This window comes from Eurosta solidaginis, chromosome X, assembly GCF_040869045.1.
Source record: "Eurosta solidaginis isolate ZX-2024a chromosome X, ASM4086904v1, whole genome shotgun sequence".
Taxonomy (NCBI): domain Eukaryota; kingdom Metazoa; phylum Arthropoda; class Insecta; order Diptera; family Tephritidae; genus Eurosta; species Eurosta solidaginis.
The window spans coordinates 163812772-163835262 of NC_090324.1; the positions used below are offsets into that span (position 1 = coordinate 163812772).

The 22491-nt window shown below is 38.2% G+C and overlaps 1 protein-coding gene across 1 annotated transcript in view; it reads left to right on the forward strand.

Annotated features, from left to right (window-relative positions):
* Positions 1 to 22491, forward strand: part of CaMKI (Calcium/calmodulin-dependent protein kinase I) — a 1042346-nt gene that overhangs the window by 744630 nt on the left and 275225 nt on the right. Inside the window, exons 3-4 of the mRNA XM_067758373.1 lie at positions 2777 to 3041; positions 3096 to 3222. Coding sequence (XP_067614474.1) covers positions 2777 to 3041; positions 3096 to 3222 — 392 coding nt within the window. The remainder of the gene's footprint in view (positions 1 to 2776; positions 3042 to 3095; positions 3223 to 22491) is intronic.

Consider the following 22491-nt stretch of genomic DNA (forward strand, 5'->3'; position numbering starts at 1 on the left):
AAAAGAACCAGGTCACCTATCTTCAAATTTTTTTGCGATTACTGCCACTTATTTCGTATCTGAAGCTCCCTCAAATACTCGGCGCTTCAGCGCTGCCAAAAATGTTGATTGGTTTGTTATATTTGTCCCCAACGGATTAACCTGGAAGCCTTGATGTCAAGTAAGCTTGGCTTGGGTGGTGTTATCAAGAGACATCCATTCAACAAATTTGCAGGTGTAATCGCCGTGATGTCGTGTGGATCATTTGAAAGAGGGGTTAGTGATCTCGAATTGAGTATAGCCTCTACCCCTTTTAGCACTGTATATAATTCCTTGAATGTCAATATTGCTTCGCCGACAACGCGTTTAATATGGTGCTTCATGCTTTTTATTCCTGCCTCCCATATACCTCCAAAATTGGGTGACCCGGGGAGAATAAAGTGCCAAGAAACTCCTCTAACGGATCCATAAAGCGCACCGGCCTCTAACTGATTTCGAAACTGAGCGATGTCGTCTTTCAACACGGTGCTCGCTCCTACAAATATTGTAGCACAGTCGCTGTTTATATCGGAGCTGTAGCCTCGAACCGCAAAGAAGCGACGTAGTGCTAACAAAAACATGTTTGTCGAAAGGTCGCTTACAAGCTCGAGATGGATAGCTCGAGTACTGAAACAGACGAATAGTGCAATATATGCCTTGTGTGCTTGATGCCCCCTGCCTTTTGAAGTGCGAACCCTATATTGGCCTCCAAAATCTATACCGCAATGTGAAAATGGTTTGGCCGGGTTACATCGGGCTGCGATCAAAGCCCCCATGATTTGGCTTGCAGGTTGGCAGCGATGGCGAAAGCATTTTATGCAGCGGTTTATGTATTTATGGATAATCGCCCGTCAATATGCCAGAAATGACGCCTAGTAAAGTTCAGCGTCGTCTGAACCCCACCGTGCAACGTAAACTCATGTGCTTGGACTATAAGCAGCGTCGTCAATTTATCATCTTTTGGTAATAAAATGGCATCTGATAAGAAAGCATGCTTGAGGCGTCCATTAACTCGTAAAATGACGTCATTCCCAATGGTTGGGTTGATCCTTCGCAACTTACTTTTCGTCGAGAGCAGTTTACCTTGGTAGAGTGGCGAATGTCTGACGAATTGCAGCAGTAGTCATAGAGTTGGAGCTGCTGGGTGGTTTGTTAGATAAATTTGATATATCGTCATTGAGTTCACCCATCACTTCACAATAAGCGCTCTCCACGGCAATGAATCGGCTTTCGCTTAAGGCGTTGCGACGGCTTTCAATGTTGTCAGACGTTTCTTCCATATTCGCTACATCTCTGGCCTGAGAATAACGATTCCAATAATCTTGCAGTAACGCTTTTCAAGCACAGAAATATCCATAGGTTTGCTTTTGCTTAGCAGTTTTGCGGATGTTTATTAAAAAATTTGCATTTAATTTTGCTACGTTTTCCTCGCGTTCAAGTGCCACTTTTTGCGTGATTGTAGGATGTTGTACATATGTACAAATTGTATTACCTACGTTGCAAAAAAGGTGGCGTGATTGAACGGCAATTATAAAACAAATCGTAACTCTGTTCGGTACGCGAAAAAAAGTGGCGTGATAAATTTATTCTGAGGTTATGACACCAATATGAAAAATTCCAAATTTGCGAAGAGTCAGGTTCCCCGCAAGGGATGCCAAAATATTATAGCTGATCGGAAACAATGATTGTTCTCCAGCGAAATGTATTGTCTTCCAAATAATTTTAATTACACCGCAATAACTTTATATGTATATTAATAATCTCGTTTATTCAGCAAAGAAAATGCAAAATGAAAATGTGCTCACCGTAGTGAAGTGATAAATTCAACAGCAAAATTATTCTTATGAACGAACATAACGAGAAAGCAAAATGTCAAATATAACTCGGTATACAATTTCAGTGTTGGAGAGTGATGCTGAATTAGAGATTATACTGAAATAACTGGTTGGCGATTCCGAGTAGTAGATAGTTCCAAACAAACGTTTAGAAAGAGTTAAGTTTGACAATTGGAATGTTATAAATGGCAGTGATGCGCCTCCGTTGATAAATCTTTCAACCATATCGAACCGATTTTCGACATGAACAATAAACGGCCTAGACAGTATTAAATGAGTAGAAAATGTTGCAACGCGCCAAATGCCGCCGCCGCACGTTATAAACGTCGGTGTGAAAAACAACGAAAATGGGTGGTGGCGGCGGCGTATACCTCTAGTAAGTCGAAAATAGTGACCAAATCTAAAGAGGTTTGGTAAGAACATCTTTTCTATGACAGTCACTGTTTTATAAGTGCTTACGGAAGACGATATTGGCATATGTATGTATAAGAAAGGCATTTTATATTAAAAAGTATCAAAACAGGAAATTAAAAAAAAAAAAAATTAAGATACAATTGCATCCAACCGGCAACGCTGTTTGTGAGTGATTGCACCTATTGGATGGGGCGAAATACTCGATAACGATACTTTTTCCTAGACCCAGAGATCTTTACGGATTTCAACCCAAGATAAAATCTCGAAGTAAAATAGAAGAGTGGAAAAAGCGTAAAAAAGATGGCCAACTTTTAGTTTTGAAAGCTTCCAGAAATGGAACATATGTGAAGGGTAGATTAACTTTTGCAGCTTTATCTTAGATAAGTGCACGTGTAAACATGGTCTAATATCGTTTATCTTTAGTTTTATGCTAAGAAAATGAGTACATTAATTTTTATTGCTGCTGATATTAAGTCCTCTGTAATATTTATTTATACTTTTTTTCTTAGCCAGAAAACCTTCTCTACTACAGTTCGGATGAACATAGCAAAATTATGATAAGCGATTTCGGATTGTCAAAAATAGAGGACTCCGGGATTATGGCAACAGCATGCGGTACGCCGGGTTATGTGGCACCGGAAGTATTATCTCAAAAACCATATGGTAAGGCTGTGGATGTATGGAGCATAGGAGTTATATCATATATATTACTATGTGGTTATCCACCCTTTTACGATGAAAATGATGCAAATCTATTCGCTCAAATTTTAAAAGGTTTGTGCAAGGCTAAAACGTACATATTTTTATATAATTAAACATTATTTTTAGGGGAATTCGAGTTTGATTCTCCATATTGGGACGAAATAAGCGATTCAGCGAAGCATTTCATACAAAATTTAATGTGTGTAGATATGGATAAACGTTATACTTGTAAACAAGCTCTGTCACATCCATGGTAAGTATGTATTTATTGGTTTCTGCTTATATACAGAGTGTTATGATAACTGACTTGTGGTGGTTAAGGTGGAGGTGACGTGTGGCATGCTTGCAAGCCCCTGCTAGCTCGTCGAATGGGGTGGGGTTTTGCACACCTGCCTTACCCGCAGTTATGTAAACAATAAAGTGGTTCATGCCTAGATGAGGATACAGAAATCGCTGGAAAGTAGGAGATGGAAGAAAAAAGAAAAGAAGAGTCAAGGGGAGTCTACCCACACTCTTCAGGGCAGCTTCCGCGAAGCCATAACACCCACACCAAGGAGTTGAAAAGTTAGTCTTCCATTACCGAAATAAATTTAGTTTTCAACCTTTCAAATTTGACAGCGTTATAAACATTATTTTTATTTAATTTTAAATTCGTAAACAAATTAAATAGATGATACCCTAACCAATAGGCTTAAATCTACGTGTAAAAAAAATTATCGCAAACAAAAGGCTATTAAAGTATTTTGACAATTCTATTTAGCAATACAATATATCTATATAAACAAAAGCTTGAAATCTTCAAATAACTTTTTTTTTTTTTTTTTTTAATGGACGTTGTGGCAGCGCGCTGCCCTCAAGTGGTCCAATGAAACCAGACTAATCCTGTTCACGCGATCGATTTATATATATATCTATATAATACTTTTTTTTTTTTTTTTATTTGGCCGAGTCTTTGATGGGCAGCGGTTTGTCAAGCGTCACGATCTGAGACTGCTCAGCTACAGAAGAAATTTCATCAGCCAAGCGTAATACTTAAAGAGAACAGAAGCAAACGTATTATACATTAATTTAGAGAGGTGAGAACAATCTTTTTTATAGAAAAACAGAAATCCGAGCTATCAACTGTGTTTGAGTGAGAGTTACAATCTTGGCATAAACGCCGAAAAGGTTCATTTTGTTCGAAATTCGTTCTACATTGTTTCAGCAGAAGACGTTTGAAGTGTCTCGATGTCCGAGAGGGAACGCAAAAGTTCACTTCATTCAGAAGGAATGGGCTCGAAATTGATCCATTTAAAAGTTTTGTCATAAATATTACACCAAGCATTTCCCTTCGACTAGCAAGAGTTTGAAGATTGATAAGCTTTAATCGATTAGTATAAGGTGGAAGATTAGTTAAAGAGTCCCATTGGAATTTTCTTAAGGCAAATAGTAAAAATTGTTTTTGTATTGATTCGAGACTGTCTGCATGGACTTGATAACGCGGATTCCAAATTATCGAGCCGTATTCTAATATTGACCTAACTAATGTTGTAAAAAGTGCTTTAGTTATGTAAGGGTCGTTAAATTCTTTTGACCACCGTTTAACAAATGCAAAAACACCTTTGCCTTTATTCACTGTAGCATTAATATGAAGATTGAAACTAAGTTTGGAATCCATCATGACTCCCAAGTCAATAAAATTATTTACAGTTTCTAGACTATAGTTGTTAATTGTATATGAAGCTGGTGGCGAAACTCTCCCAGAAAAACACATGAATTTAAATTTTTTGAGATTGAGCGGCATATAATTTACATTGCACCAGGTAACCAAGTGATTTAAATCCATTTGAAGCAAGGAATGTTCCTCAACCGAGGCACATAATTTGAAAAGTTTTACATCGTCTGCGTACATCAAGATTTTTGAGTATTCAATTGTACCAGATATATCGTTTATTAACAACAAGAATAGAATCGGACCAAGATGGTTGCCCTGAGGAACACCAGAAGAAACATTGATGACCCCAGAAAGTGTATTTTTAAAGATTACGTTTTGCGTACGATAACCAAGATACGAAGAAATCCAACATATAAGACGGGGTTGAAACCGAGTTGACTGGGCTTATGAATAAGTAATGGGTGTGATACTTTGTCGAAAGCTTTACTGAAGTCGGTGTAAATTACATCAGTGTGAAGGCCTTTTCTAAATCCATTAGAAACGTGGGTGGTAAATTCTAGTAAATTGGTGATAGGTGATTTGCCCTTACAGAACCCATACTGCGAGCTTGCAATTATGGGGGAAATAGAGAATGTTAGGTGGTGGGTAACAATAGCCTCAAATAACTTTGGGTTAGCGGATAACTTTGCTATGCCCCGGTATTTTTCTATTGAAGACCTGCTTCCATTTTTATGAAGCGGAATAAGAAAAGATTCCTTCCATATTGTTAGGAAAACGCCATAAATTAAAGATAAATTAAATAAATCTGTTAGCGGCTGATAGATGTTTGCAGCACATTTTTTAAGAAAGTGTGTCGGGATCCTGTCGGGGCCGTATGAATATGATACTTTTAAAGTTTTTAAATAAGATAATACACCTTCTGAAGATATAAATGGAGCTCTGATTGAATAACATGAATCAATATGGTAATGGTATTCATTAGGTGAAACGTTGGTCTCAATAGAGTAATTTGATTTGAAAAATTCCGCAAAGAAGTCGGCGATCTCTTGATCATCGCTGGAAATATTATCTTGGAATTTCATGGATGATGGAAACCCTTTCACCCTGCGTTTAGAGTTTACGAATCCGTAAAATGCCTTCGGTTTGCAAGTTATATTTCTTTTCATTTTACAAAGATAAGCTTTGTAACACTTTTTGTTCAATTGAAAATACTTTCAGCGTAGAATCGAGTACTGTAAGCAATGGTTATGTAAACCCGTCTTTTTGAACAACTTGAAAGATCGAGACTTTTTATTCTTTAAAATTTGTATCGGAATGTACACAAATCCGCTTAGGTACGTATTTTTCAAAAAGACAGTAAATGGTATTGTAAAAGTGAGAAACGCTTTGCTCCACATCAGCATTAAATATTGGCCACACTATTCGAGATAGATCAGGATTTAATTTTTTATTGGCTTTCGCAAAGTCGAAGCGATAACTGGAGTTGTATCGTTTATTTCCGCTGTTACAAGCATAATTTACAACTTCGTAAACTATTTTGAGGGAAGGGTGGTAAACATCTTCAGGTTCAATAATGGGTTCGCATCGACTAATGAAATATTTATAGTTATCATCCACGAAGGCCAAATCTAACACCCTTCCGAATTTATGCGATTGGATGTTGATTTATTGAAGGCACAGCTCAGACATTCCGTCTAGAAATTCATTGTTGGAAGACTTTGACGAAACTGATACGATATTAAATTCAGAGATGCACCATGATATATGTGGCATATTGAAGTCAACCAAGACAATAATGGAATCGGAAGGCTTTAGCATCGAATTAACAGTTCCTAGCAAAGAAATGTGATGCATATAAACGGACAGTTCAGAAGATCGCGGGATATAACAGATGGCCAAATAAATATGAATATTTGCTAGTTGTGTGCGTATGCACAAGAACTCAGTTGTATCTGTATCGGTGGCGGTTACGCAAATCTCTTCAGATGGTATTGAAGAGTGTACAGCAAGCAGAACTCCACCTCCAACCCCGTTCAGGCGGTCATTTCGATATATTTGGTAGTCATTACAGAGGATCTCTGAGTTGAAAGCATGAGGTTTCAGCCAGGTTTCGGTTAAAGCAATTATATCGTAGCTTGGAGGTGCCTTTGATGTTGAAGGCTCTACTGTAAGAGGACTTGGAGATGCTAAGTTTATTAATTCTATCGTGCTGGGTGTAGGAACGATTGGGTTCTGGATGTTTTGAACGGGGTCTAGGGTCAGTACGCCAGCCGAGACATCAGTTCGTTTTCGTTTGCTGTAACGACTGTCGCTGTTAGCATTAGCAGCTGAATCGGTAATACATTTGGAAGTTTTAAACAAGTTTTCATAATACTTGAATTTATCCCCTAATGTAGAAAGTTCCTTACCGATTTCGGAGAATGCGTTTCGGGTATGTTTGAAAAGCTTAAAAAGATCCACTTCCGTGGATCTGCATTTCAAGCACGACCAACGCACACCCTGGTTATCGTTGATCGCATCACACACCCTTGCTGTCAAACTAGCGCACTTCATATGAGCAAGCTCATCACAAAGCCAACCAGAAATTCAAAAGCAATCGAGTTTGAAGCAGAAAAAAGTAATCCAATTCAAACAAAATTAAATGGACGATATTGAGGCTTGCGTATAATTCGGCACCCCCTAATGTATTCGGTATCAGAAAGATACTTTGCTTCTACAAAAAAAAAAAGAATATTGTTATATCTTTTCTTTCCAAAAAAGTAGCATAAAGGGTATGTACGTATGTATTTATAAAAAAACCAAAAGCAGCCAAAGTTAATGCAAATTCCTGACCTAGGCTAAGGTATTATGTACATATGTAGGTATATGTGGATCGATGCTTGCATATGTACATATATATATATATATATATATATATATATATATATATGTATAACGAGAAAAGTATGATTTTTTTCTTTTTTTCTCACTCACCTGATCTCATCACATCAGCATTGTAGGCACCTTCAAGCTGTGGAGGTCCCCTGTTGGTCCTAGTATCATATTTGTGTTTGATTGTCTGGTACACTTTTAGTGTAGTGTTGTTCTCTTGGCGTACACCAGCTTCCCCAGTCATAGTGGACATTGTCATGGAAGAACTACTTACTAAATTCGAGAAGGACGCTACAAGTAAACCACGACTTTTAACCAAATACGTAGATGACTTTTTTGCGATCGTAAAAACAAAGGATATCGATAAAATGCTCAGTAAGCTCAATAACTACAACAAGTCCATTAAGTTCACAATAGAGGTGGAAAAAGAAGGACAACTACCGTACCTGGATACGTTAGTAAATAGAAAAAACAATAAAATATCCATAGATTGGTACAGAAAGCCCACATCTTCCGGTAGACTGGTGAACTTCAACTCGAAACATCAAAGAAAAACAATTATAAACACGGCTAAAAATTTTATAGATAGAGTCCTAACAATAAGCGATAAAATATATCACAGAAAAAACATTAAGATTATTCAAAAAACTTTAGAACAGAATGAAGTCCTTCATAAATTAATTAATAAACTGGTCCGGGCTTTCTATTCCAGAGATCCTAATGAAGAGAAGACAAAACCATCAAATGATAAAATATACAAAACAATCACATATGTACAGGGAATAGCGGAGAGGATTAAGAGCTCGAATTTATATGACAATGAGAAGTACCAAATAGCTTTTACATATCATAATATAATAATATTGAGGCAGATTTATAGCAATACGAAGGATATTATCTTAAAGTGCGAGAAATCTGACGTGGTTTACCGAATACCATGCAACGGCGACGGATCCAACGTATGCGAGAAGGTATATGTAGGGACAACTAAATTAAAATTAAAGACAAGTATTTCCGCTCACAAATCAAATATTAAACTTAGAAACAGTAATTCTGAAAATAAGACGGCCTTAACAGCCCATTGTAAGGATACAGGGCACTGTCCAGATTTTGAAAATGTCGTTATACTGGACAAAGAGAAAAATTACCATAAAAGATATTTTTTGGAAATGTTACATATTACGAACACCCCTAATGACAAGAAAATAAATTTCAAAAATGATACAGATTTATGTGCTCATGTTTATAGAAATTTGGTTCTCAAACAGCAACAGCGCTCATCGAAATCAGCAGCACCCAACAGTGTTCCCGCTGATAGCTAATAAGCAATGAATATACATACATACGTACATATGTATACAAATATTTCTGTTCTTATTGTCAGTTGTTCCTTACATTGTTGTTAGTACATATTTTTGTTTACAATTGCGGTATTTTAAATTGTTTACTTTGACTTGTTTAAGCTCTCTTATTATTTTGTTTTCGAACATATGATCAGTCGATCAAACATAGTCATATGTGTAAGTTGTGCTTAGTGTTAAATTTATATACCTATATGCAAGAAATATTTTGATAACCATTTGTACCTGTTTTTCTGTTTTCTTCTGTTTTGTGTCCTGGTCCTGATGATGGTTTTAGAATAAAACCGAAATATCGACGAATATATGTAAAATACTGTAACGAATTTGCTGCAATTCCCCTTATTTGCAATCTTTTGCCAAAGTTCGTATCGCTAAATTGTTGAATAAATAACTCCAATATTGAATAATGGGAAAATGGCCTTTATTAAAGTACTTCACAATAACACTCAAACTGTGCAACGAATAGCTTGCTTAATAACCAAACTGATTGATAGCTCAAATGAAACTCTACTATTCAAAATAATACTGCTCTTGCTCGCTAGATACCGTCTTAGTCGAAACTGCTTGACAACTCAAATCAAACTGAATTCCAGCACCTCTACAATTGTCGCCTTTTATACTCTTTGATTTCAACCTTCGCATCTTCTAGGCGCTTCCGGAATCTACTAGTCCAGCAGCTCTCAAACTTCTCAGCTGTAACTACAATTGCACAATTTTATACATCTTCTAGGCGCTTCCAGAATCTACTAGTCCAGCAGCTCTCAAACTTCTCAGCTGTAACTACAATTGCACAATTTTATAGTTTTTCTCATTGCATACTTATAGGATTATCTCAGATATATGCATGTGTTTGTGCATTGACTCTCCGCTGATCGTATACGTACATGGTACATAAACGTCGCTGCTTAGCATCGGCTTAGAGATGGCAGCACTCCTTTGTTTTGCTAATATTCGTAACACTGCCCTCCACCTAAGTCTGATCGTCCCGATTAGACAAATCTCCCGATCTAAACGTTGCCAGCCTTTCCAAATGGACCACTTTCATTTTGGTTCCTGGTTTACCGATGGTTTGTATGCGGTACACTACATCGTTGATCCGTTTTACCACTTTGTATGGGCCTTCCCAATTACACTGCAATTTCGGGGACAAACCTTTTTTACGTTGTGGGTTGTATAACAGCACCAAATATCCTTCCTGAAAACCTTCTGAATTAATTGCTTTATCGTATCTGGCTTTCATCTTGTCACTCATAATCTTTGTTCGTTGCCTTATCAGATCATGTATTTCTCTTAGCCCTTCTTCCAAATCACTAGTGCATTTCTTGACATTTCTCTCCGCATTGGCATCTATCCCAAACTTCAAATCAGCTGGCAGTCTAAGGTCATTGCCAAAAATTACTTTTGCAGGGGTTTGGCCCGTTGTCTCATGCACTGCTGATCGGTAAGCCATTAAGAATAATGGTATGCGGGTATCCCACTCTTTATGGTATTTGTCTACTACTTTCCTTAAGTGCTTCTCCAACGTTCTATTGAATCGTTCTACCATACCATCGGATGGAGGATGCAATGCAGTTGTTCGTGTTTTTCGAATGCCCAATGATTTACACATTTCCTGGAACACAGCTGAATCGAAATTCCTGCCTTGGTCAGAATGTAACTCCATTGGTACACCATACCTTGCAACCCATTCGTTCTTAACCACTTCTGCTACTGTTTCTGCTTCTTGGTTTGGGATTGGGTATACCTCTGGCCATTTACTGAAATAATCCATAACCACCAGTACGTATTTGTTTCCGCTGTTGCTAGTAGGAAATGGACCTGCGACATCCTTTCAAATGGTGCACCTGAAATATACTGCTTCATATGGCCATGACTTCGGGTTTTGGGCCCTTTCGCTCTGTTGCATACCTCGCAGTTGGCAATCCACTCGGTGACCGACTGACGGCAACCATCCCAATAGAATATCTGCTTAATTTTCTCGAGTGTCTTCGTGATTCCAAGATGACCTCCACTTGGACCATTGTGCAGCCCGCTGAGCACGTCAGGAATCCTCTTCCTGGGAACAACTATCAGTTTCTTCTTGCATAGACCATCCTCACTCTCCCATACTCGATGCAAGCAACCGGATATCAATTCTAAACTGTTCCACTGTGCCCAATATGACTTCGCAACGATACTCTCTGCTGACATCTCCTCTCTGCTTGGTCTTTAGTTTCGTTCGAGCCCTTGCATAACATGTGACAGATCTGTATCTTCTAGCTGACACTTTCTTAGTTGTTCCTTGTCCCATTCACCCATATACGTTATAGTCATTAGCCGGACATCTATAAAGTCTTCTTTAGCCTCGGCCTTTGAGCAGTGCTTGCATTCCAGACTACATGGTCTTCGTGACATTGCATCAGCATTTCCATGGGTACTACCTATTCGATGCTCAATGGAAAAGTCATAGCTTTGTAGTCGCTCGATCCACCGTGCCAATTGTCCTTCCGGATTACGGAACTGCAGAAGCCATTTCAACGCTGCGTGATCGTTCCTGACACGGAATCGCTGGTCGTAGAGGTATTTGTGAAAATGTTTAATGCACTCTACCAATGCCAACAGCTCTCTCCGTGGAACGCAATAGTATCTCTCTGGTTTTCCAATTGAACGGCTGTAATATGCAACTACCTTCTCTTGTCCATCGACCAGTTGTGATAAAATACCTCCTATAGCATATCCGCTCGCATCTGTATCTAGAATAAACGTTGCTCCTGGAATCGGGTATGCCAACATTGTGGCAGTGCACAAACGCTCTTTCAATGTTGGGAAGCTACTTCTTGCTCCTTCTTCCATTCAAAAGCTTTATTTTTTCTTGTTAGCTCGTGGAGACTATGGGCTACGCTGGCAAAATTTGGTACAAATCGGCGGTAATATGTGCACAGTCCAAGGAAACTTCTCAATTCATGCAGATTCTGTGGTCTTGGCCAATCCCTTACTGCCTCTATCTTTTCATTCGCTGTACAGACACCTTCTGTCGTTACCTTGTGGCCCAAATAATTTACTTCCTTTTTAAACAGCGTATACTTTTTGTGACTTAACTTCAGACCAGCGCCAGCTATTCTCTGGAAAACTTCCTCCAAGTTCTTAAGATGTTCATCAAAATTCTTGCCCAATACGATGATGTCGTCCAGGTACACCAACCAATGTAGTCCTTTCAGTACCTGGTCCATGAGTCTCTCAAAAGTAGCTGGTGCATTACAATGTCCAAAAGGCATCACTGTAAATTTCCAAAGCCCATCACCGACACTGAAGGATGTTTTCTCTTTATCTTCCTCCTTCACATCAACTTACCAGTAGCCGCTTTTCAAGTCCAGAGTGGAAAACCATTTCGTACCAGATAGCGAGTCCAAAGTCTCGTCAATTCTTGGCAATGGGTAGCTATCCTTTTTCGTAACGTCATTCAAATTCCGGTAGTCCACGCAAAGCCTCATTTTTCCATCCTTCTTCTTTACAAGTACTACCGGTGAGCTCCATGGACAAGCTGATGGTTCGATGACGCCGCTGTCGCTCATTTCTTGTATGATTTGACTCACAACTTCCCGCTTGGCCAGTGGAACACTACGTGGAGCTTGACGGATCGGCCTCGCATCTCTAGTGTCAATTTGATGTTTCACAACATTGGTGCGGCCTGGTTTGGAACCATCCTGGTCAAATATGTTCGCGTACTTTAGGAGCAGTTGTTTTGCCTTACTCTGATAAGCTTCCTCTAGCCCCTGCGTCCATGCCGTCATGTCATTTGAAAGATCAGTATTACTAGATGAAACGTGTTCCTGGAGCTGTTCACAGTTAATAGCTACTTCAGCCTCTTGACATCTTCCCAAAATAGCTCCTTTAGTCAGTTTGAGTGGTGACTTGAACTCATTGAGTACTCTTACCGGAATACGTCCATCTTGTTTTGTCATAGCCAGGGTTTTTCCTACAAGTATATTCAGTGCTGATTAGTTTGCTGCTTCGACAACCCACAATTTGTTTGTCTCACAAGCTCCATCATTCTTTGCCCAGATGACTGCTTCGGATTTTGGTGGTATTTGCTGACTCTCTTCCACCAGCACTCGTTTACTGCTGGAGCCTCTCTCGTAGCCGAAGTTAAGTGGTACATCCATGTTTTTATATCGCATCGTCTTGCTTTGCATGTCGATCTTGATGCCCTGGTCGATTAAGAAGTCCACTCCAATTATGATTTCATCAACAATTTCTGCCACTATAAAATTGTGTACTACGGTGACGTTCCCAATTGCGACTTCACATGATACTTCTCCTAGAACCGTGCTGTCTTCTCCAGTGGCTATACGCAATATTGCTTCATGCAATGGTCTTATCTTCTTGTTGATCAAATCCGCTCGAATGATGGAATGAGATGCACTCGTATCTACAGTCAGTAAACGTTCGTTTCCATCCACATGTCCTCCGACAGTAAGATTGCTCGACCTTCTTCCAATTTGTGAGATAGAGATTATGGGGCATTCAATTGAGGGAGTCAGCTGTCGCCCCTTGCTTCTGACTCGCTTTAGTTTAACGATTGATTTGTCTTGGAGATTTGCTCATCTCCTTCTGCTCTGCGTTCACGACCACCCACATTGTTGGAACTGTTAGGGCTGGTGTTGCAATAACGCGCAATATGCCCTGGCTTTCCACACTTAAAGCATTTGACTGCATCATTATTCTTCTGCTGCGTACCCTTCAATGCTTCCAAAATTGCGTCTACCCAGTCTGGCGTTTCCACTTCCACGCGATGAGCTTTGTACACTGGCTTACTCAAAAGTGAGGCTGTTTCCTGAGTCAGTGCATGCGATACCGTTTCAGCAAATGTTAGTTTTGGATTCGCATATGTAGCCCGCTTCGTTTCGACATCGTGTGCCATTTATGAAGCTCTGGATTTTTACCCTTTCAGTGTATTCCACGAGTGCGTCCGCATTTGCAAGATGAGCCAATCTTTCAATATCTGAAGCAAACTCCTGCAATGTCTCATTTGCTTTTTGGGAGCGGTTTTGCAACTCAATTTGGAATATCTGTTTCCTATGCTCGCTTCCGTAACGTCTCTCTAAAGCACTCATCAATGTTTCGTAGTTGTTCCGCTCGTACTATGGGATGGTCTGTAAGATTTCCGCAGCTGGTCCTTTTAAAACTACGAACAATGCAGCAACTTTATCTTCAGCATTCCAGTTGTTCACTGTTGAGGTCTTCTCAAATTGTAGCTTAAAGACCTGGAAAGGAACAGAACCGTCAAAGGATTGTGTTTATACCTTTGGATTACTCGTTGAAGCTGTTGGGCGATTTATTTGCAACTCCTGTATACGACCTTTCAAAGCTTCTATCTCGGCATCCATCTTGTCCTCGAGCTGTACAATTTTTGTATTCTGTGCTTCTAACTGCGAAGACATTTGTGCCACCTGCAATGATAAGCGCTCCTCTTGTGCTTCCATCTTGGATGTAATCTGTGTCGACATTTCTGAAATACGCGTGTCTGAATACGTGTCTTCTGTTCTTCCATCTTGGATGTTATACGGTTCTCCTGGGATTCTAGCTGAGATCACATGTTGGTGGATATTTGTGATGACATTTCTGTTATACGTGCCTCTTGCGCTTCCAGTTGGGATGCCAATTGCGACGACATTTATGCTACTGTCGATGTTTGTGCAGATATTGCAGCCAATATCATGTTCAAATCTGTGCTGGTAACCGTCTGCGATGTTTCGTTTTTCTCTTAAATTTTTTTGTTGTCTGTTCGACATCAAGATGAAAGACATACTCTTCCACGCTAATCCCTTCTGTTTCCATTGCCTCTCGTAGTCGTGCCTGAAGTTCGAGTTTAACGCCGCTTGTATTCAATCCACGGCTCTCCAACTCCTTCTTCAGTTGCTGGATCTTCAATTCACTGAACTTTGCCATGTCCTTGTTGTCCTCCAGAATTTAGTCAACAATTCCTCTTCTGACACCAATTGTAACGAATTTGCTGCGATTCCCTTTATTTGCAATCTTCTGCCAAAGTTCGTATCGCTAAATTGTTGAATAAATAACTCCAATATTGAATAATGGGAAAATGGCCTTTATTAAAGTACTTCACAATAACACTCAAACTGTGCAACGAATAGCTTGCTTAATAACCAAACTGATTGATAGCTCAAATGAAACTCTACTATTCAAAATAATACTGCTCTTGCTCGCTAGATACCGTCTTAGTCGAAACTGCTTGACAACTCAAATCAAACTGAATTCCAGCGCCTCTACAATTGTCGCCTTTTATACTCTTTGATTTCAACCTTCGCATCTTCTAGGCGCTTCCGGAATCTACTAGTCCAGCAGCTCTCAAACTTCTCAGCTGTAACTACAATTGCACAATTTTATAGATTTTCTCATTACATACTTATAGGAGTATCTCAGATATATGCATGTGTTTGTGCATTGACTCTCCGCTGCTCGCATATGTACATGGTACATAGGTGTAGACGCAATTATTGTTTCGTTTATGTAGATACATAATGATTGATCTATGGATGTGAATTCACGTCACTGCTTAGCATCGGCTTAGAGATGGCAGCACTCCTAAGTTTTGCTAATATTCGTAACAATACAAAAAAAAACATTGTGTTTTATTTCTTCAATAGGCCTTGAGCTCATCAAATTTCTTACTTTAATTTAAATTAGTTTCAGAGACACATAAATTCAATATTTTAAACAAAATCCGGATTAAGAAATTGATTTAATTTTAGCCTGCTTTTTAAAGCATCTATTTTATCTCCCAGTTATGTTTATTGAGAAACGCTTTAATTTAGATTAGGTTTAAGTTATAAATTTTAATTTATGTGGATTGCTGGATTAAAGGGATTAATTTAATTTTACCGTGGCGAAAAATAATTTTACTAAAAATCTGTCTGCAAAAAAAAAATACTTTTGCATCATTCGAGCTTGATGTCATAATCGGTCTTAATTCATTTTTAATTCATGGCAAAAGGGAAACTTCACTCAACTTACGAGCACGAAAAAGCAAATAAAAATTGGAAAATGCTGGGCATTTAAATTTTAATAAACTTTAATTTCGAAATTGGATCTTTTTTTCTCAAAAAGGAACGAAATAATTATCAACTTAAATTTTTGGCAAACGACACAAAACGGAGTTCACGGAATTTAATTAAATAAACTGTACATTGGTACTTACCGGTGGCAGGATGTCCAACAGAATTTCCTTTTTTTGTTGTTGGATGGCTTGTACTTGGTAATTGCGCTGCAACTGGTTCGAAACCGGACATTACGGGATATAATCATATACATTTTTTTTTTCTTGACTAACACTGCCCGAAACTTAAACTTTTCCGCGGCACGCCCACGCACTTTAAATTCAACTTTTGCAATGATTTTCTGAGCTGCAGTTCGATCGTGCGCCTACCCCGATTCGTAGCTCAACGGACTTTCCTACCGCTTTCACTCAATTCACACCCACGCATGTGCAGTTGCATTTCGTTTTTGCGCATGCACACATTCATACCTGTACATGTAGGCCTCATTCCACTAATGTTGCGCAACACGCGTAGATACCTGGTTGAAACACATTTTGTCGATAACAGTGTAACGCAAGAACAAGTACGGTTGCCGGTGACATATGTATCTATGTATCTTAAGGTTAGCGTAACAAGAGCAAGTGAGTAAAAACAAGTCAGGAAGTCAGGGTTCGGGTGAAATCGAACATTACATACGCAGCTGTGCACTTGAAATGCTGTTGTTGTTTGTTTTGTGTGCTTAATAGTGTTACAAGGCTGCGCATATTATTATTATTAATAGGTCTGGAAGCACTGCGACCTTTGTGCAGATCTATTGTGCAAGACCTTTCAGCCTAATTTTGTATCTGGAGGCTTTTGATGAATCTAAGTACCTCTTCAGGCTTTTTACTCCATATCACATAGGGATTAAGAGTCCCACCACATAGATGGGATAATCTTTGCCTAGCCCGAGCGACGCATTCGCAGAGAATGTAAAGCGGCGTTGCATCATCCAGCTCAGAGAAACCACAAATTTGGGTATCGGTTAGATTTAATTTACTTAATAGATATCGCATACCGCAGTATCCCGTATAGTACCCAGTGAGAGATCTTAGGTCCTCCCTGCTTAGATTAATGAGTTTGGCTGATATTTTCTTTGCTGGAAGTATAAACAGTTTGGCCTGTCTTTGCCCTGGGCAGTCAATCCAGTGACGTCTAAATTGTTTGTAAGTCCACAAAATGGCTCTGAACGAGAGAATGTTGCTGTAGCACCCTGTTTGGCTAGGTAATCTGCATGTTCATTACCTTCATCAGGGACATGAATGGAACCCATCTTAACAAAATCTTGTTTTTGGCTCCCAGGTCATTAAGGATTTTAGTGTATTCATCCACTAGCTTAGATGTAACTGTGTAGGATTTCAAGGTATGCAGGACCGCCTGGCTGTCCGACATAATGTAGATGCTCTTCGATGTTGAGCCTCTCCGCAGACATTGGTATCGATTTCTTGAAGTTCGGCCCATAGATGCCAGCTCCCGTTCTTCCGTTATCGAATTTCGATCCATCCTTGAACAAGACCTCTGAGTCAGGGTCGTTATAAGGATTCCCTATTTCCCAGTGGGTCCTGCCCGCAATGGACACTTGAAAGTTCCGTGAGATTCTGAAATTCGGGGACATTACGTCACGCAGCTGTAATGAGGGATCTCTTATGAATTTTCTTATTACTTTCATACGCCCTATCATATTTCCTTGCTTCAACTCAGAAATATTTGAAAGTCTTAGTGCACCTAGTGTTGCCTCTTTCTCTATAATAATAGGGAAGGGAGGTATTCCCACCAAAGCACTGAGTGCGTCAGAAGGGGCGGTTCTCATCGTACCCGTTATGCCAACGCAAACTAGTCGATGCAGTTTGCTTAGTTTAGCTATTGCCGTTCTCCCCGGCTCCCGAAACTTAGAAAATTGCTTAGTCATAAAAGGGGCGATGCCACGCCTATTTTTATACTCAGCTGAGCAGAGCTCACAGAATATATTAATTTTGTTCGCACAACGGTAATCCGTAACGGCATAAACTAATCGAGATAGATATAGACTTCTATATATCAAAATGATCTGGGCGAAAAAATAAATTCATTTAGCTATGTCCGTCCGTCCGTCCGTCCTTAAACACGATAACTTGATTAAATTTTGTGGTATCTTGATAAAATTTGGTATGTAGGTTCCTGGGCACTCATCTCAGATCGTTATTTAAAATGACCGAAATCGGACCATAACCACGCCCACTTTTTCGATATCGAAAATTTCGAAAAACAGAAAAAGTACGATAATTCATTACCAAAGACGGCTAAAGCAATGCAACTTGGTAGGTTGGTTGACCTTATGAAGCAGAATAGAAAATTAGTAAATCTTTGGACAATGGGCATGGCACCTTTAAAAGAAGGTAATTTCAAAGTTTTGCAAGTTGTAATTTGGCAGTCGTTGAAGTTATCATGCTGAAATTTAGCAGGAACGTTACTCCTATTACTATATGTGTGCTAAATAAAAATTAGCAAAATCGGATTACGAACACGCCCACTTTAAAAAAAAAAAAAATTATTTTAAATTTTAACAAAAAATTTAATATCTTTACAGTAGTAAATTATGTCAACATTCAACTCCAGTAATGGTATGGTGCAACAAAATACAAAAATAAAAGAAAATTTCAAAATGGGCATGGCGCCGCCCTTTTTTATTTAATTTATTTTAAAAAGTACCAAATAGCTTTTACATATCATAATATAATAATATTGAGGCAGATTTATAGCAATACGAAGGATATTATCTTAAAGTGCGAGAAATCTGACGTGGTTTACCGAATACCATGCAACGGCGACGGATCCAACGTATGCGAGAAGCTATATGTAGGGACAACTAAATTAAAATTAAAGACAAGGATTTCCGCTCACAAATCAAATATTAAACTTAGAAACAGTAATTCTGAAAATAAGACGGCCTTAACAGCCCATTGTAAGGATACAGGGCACTGTCCAGATTTTGAAAATGTCGTTATACTGGACAAAGAGAAAAATTACCATAAAAGATATTTTTTGGAAATGTTACATATTACGAACACCCCTAATGACAAGAAAATAAATTTCAAAAATGATACAGATTTATGTGCTCATGTTTATAGAAATTTGGTTCTCAAACAGCAACAGCGCTCATCGAAATCAGCAGCACTCAACAGTGTTCCCGCTGATAGCTAATAAGCAATGAATATACATACATACGTAAATATGTATACAAATATTTCTGTTCTTATTGTCAGTTGTTCCTTACATTGTTGTTAGTACATATTTTTGTTTACAATTGCGGTATTTTAAATTGTTTACTTTGACTTGTTTAAGCTCTCTTATTATTTTGTTTTCGAACATATGATCAGTCGATCAAACATAGTCATATGTGTAAGTTGTGTTTAGTGTTAAATTTATATACCTATATGCAAGAAATATTTTGATAACCAATTGTACCTGTTTTTCTGTTTTCTTCTGTTTTATGTTTCCTGGTCCTGATGATGGTTTTACAATAAAATCGAAATATCGACGAATATATGTAAAATACAATAGAAAAACATTGTGTTTTATTTTTTCAATAGGCCTTGAGCTCATAAAATTTCTTACTTTAATTTAAATTAATTTCAGAGACACATAAATTCAATATTTAAAACAAAATCCGGATTAAGAAATTTATTTAATTTTAGCCTGCATTTTAAAGCATCTATTTTATCTCCCAGTTATGTTTATTGAGAAACGCTTTAATTTAGATTACAGTAGTAAATTATGTCAACATTCAACTCCAGTAATGGTATGGCGCAAGAAAATACAAAAATAAAAGAAAATTTCAAAATGGGCGTGGCGCCGCCCTTTTTTATTTAATTTGTCTAGAATACTTTTAGTGCCATAAGTCGAACAAAAATTTATCAATCCTTGTGAAATTTGGTAGGAGCAAAGATTCTATGACGATAACTGTTTTCTGCAAATATGGGCATAATCGGTTGAAGCCACGCCCACTTTTTATACACAGTCGACCGTCTGCCCTTCCGCTCGGCCGTTAACACGATAACTTGAGCAAAAAACGATATATCTTTACTAAACTTAGTTCACATACTTATCTGAACTCACCTTATCTTGATATAAAAAATGGCCGAAATCCGATTATGACCACTCCCACTTTTTCGATATCGAGGATTACGAAAAATTTAAAAAAATGACATAATTCTATACCAAATATGAAAAAAAGGTGAAACATGGTAATTGGATTGGTGTTTTAACGCAAAACATAACTTTTGAAAAAACTTTGTAAAATGTGTGTCACACCTACCATATTAAGTAAAAGAAATTGAAAAAGTTCTGCAAGGCGAAATCAAAAGCCCTTGGAATCTTGGCAGGAACAGTATCGTGGTATTACATATACAAATAAATTAGCGGTACCCGACAGATGATGTACTGGGTCACCCTGGTCCATATTTTGGTCGATATCTCGAAAACGCCTTCACATATACAACTAAGGGCCACTCCCTTTTAAAACCCTCATTAATAATTTTAATTTGGTACCCATATCGTACAAAACGTTATAGAGTCACCCCTGGTCTTCTTTTATGGCGATCTATCGAAAAGGCGTCCACCTATAGAACTAAGGCCCACTCCCTTTTAAATAATCATTAACACCTTTCATTTGATACCCATATCGTACAAAAAATTCTAGAGTCGGCCCTGGTCTACTTTTATCGATATCTCGAAAACGCCTTCACATATACAACTAAGGGCCACTCCCTTTTAAAACCCTCATTAATAACTTTAATTTGGTACCCATATCGTACAAAACGTTATAGAGTCACCCCTGGTCTCCTTTTATGGCGATATCTCGAAAAGGCGTCCACCTATAGAACTAAGGCCCACTCCCTTTTAAAATACTCATTAACACCTTTCATTTGATACCCATATCGTACAAAACGTTATAGAGTCACCCCTGGTCCCCTTTTATGGCGATATCTCGAAAAGGCGTCCACCTATAGAACTAAGGTCCACTCCCCTTTAAAATATTCACTAACACCATTCATTTGATACCCATATCGTACAAACACATTCTAGAGTCACCCCTGGTCCACCTTTATCGCGACATCTCGAAAACGCGTCCACCTATAGAACTAAAGCCCACTCAATTTTAAAATACTAATTAACACCTTTCATTTGATACCCATATCGTACAAAAAAATCTAGAGTCACCCCTGGTCCACCTTTATGGCGATATCTCGAAAAGGCGTCCACCTATATAACTAAGGCCCACTCCCTTTTAAAATAATCATTAACACCTTTCATTTGATTCCCATATCGTACAAACACATTCTACAGTCACCCCTAGTCCACCTTTATTGCGATATCTCGAAAAGGCGTCCACCTATAGAACTATATCCCACTCCCTTTTAAAATACTCTTTAATACCTTCCATTTGTTACCCACGTCATACAAACACATTCCAGGGTACCTCTAGTTTCATTTTCCTACATGGTAATTTTCCCTTATATTGTCTTCAAAGCTCTCAGCTGAGTATGTAATGTTCGGTTACACCCGAACTTAGCCTTCCTTACTTGTTTTGAATTTGAAGTTTTTCCTATGCATTGTTATAAATCCACTTGGGAAATTAAATACCATTGATATAAAGCTCTTTTTGCAAAGATATAACTTATTTTATTCGTCCACGACCCTTTTAAAAATATTTTATATAAAAGTGGGCGTGGTCCTTAACCGATTTCGTAAATTTTTCTTCAAAGCATTCCTTATAGCAAAGGCAACCTCTCTGCCGAATTTTGTTACGATAGGTGTAACGATTTTTGATTTATGGTTAATAATATTTGTAAAATTGATTTTATCACAAGTGGGCGGTGCGACGCCCATTTTAAAATTTTTTTTTTAATTTTTATCAAGAGTCTCAATATCAGTTCACTTGTCAAATTTCAACATTCTAGGTGTATTATTTACTAAATATTCAGGTTTTTTGTGTTTTCCAAAATGTTATATATATAAAGAGTGGGCATGGTTATCATCCTATTTCGCTCATTTTCAATTACCAATCTATTCTGGGTCCAGATAAGCTCGTGTACGAAATTTGTTGAAGATATCTCAATATTTACTCAAGTTATCGTGTTAACGGATAGACGGACGGACGGCCATGGCTCAATCAAATTTTTTTCTATACTGATGATTTTGATAAATGGAAGTCTATATCTATCTCGATTCCTTTATACCTATACAACCAACCGTTATCCAATCAAAGTTATAATACCCTGTGTATAAGTACAGCTGGGTATAATTAAATGAGAATGTAAATGGGGCGCACGATCTTTTATATTGTACGGGAAAATCTTTTAAGCAGTAATGCTGACATCTTCGAGATCTACTAAAAAATATGGTATGACTTTCCAGGCATTTTTTTGGTGTCGCACAGGGTTATTTTATATTCGTATCCTATTGTTTTGCGTTGTTCATTCGCTTGATAGTAAGCAACAAGGCAAAATCGTTTATTACTATTTTTTTTTTGTTCAATTTTACCTATTCTACTCAGTAAATTAATGGTTTAAGGCCAAATTAAA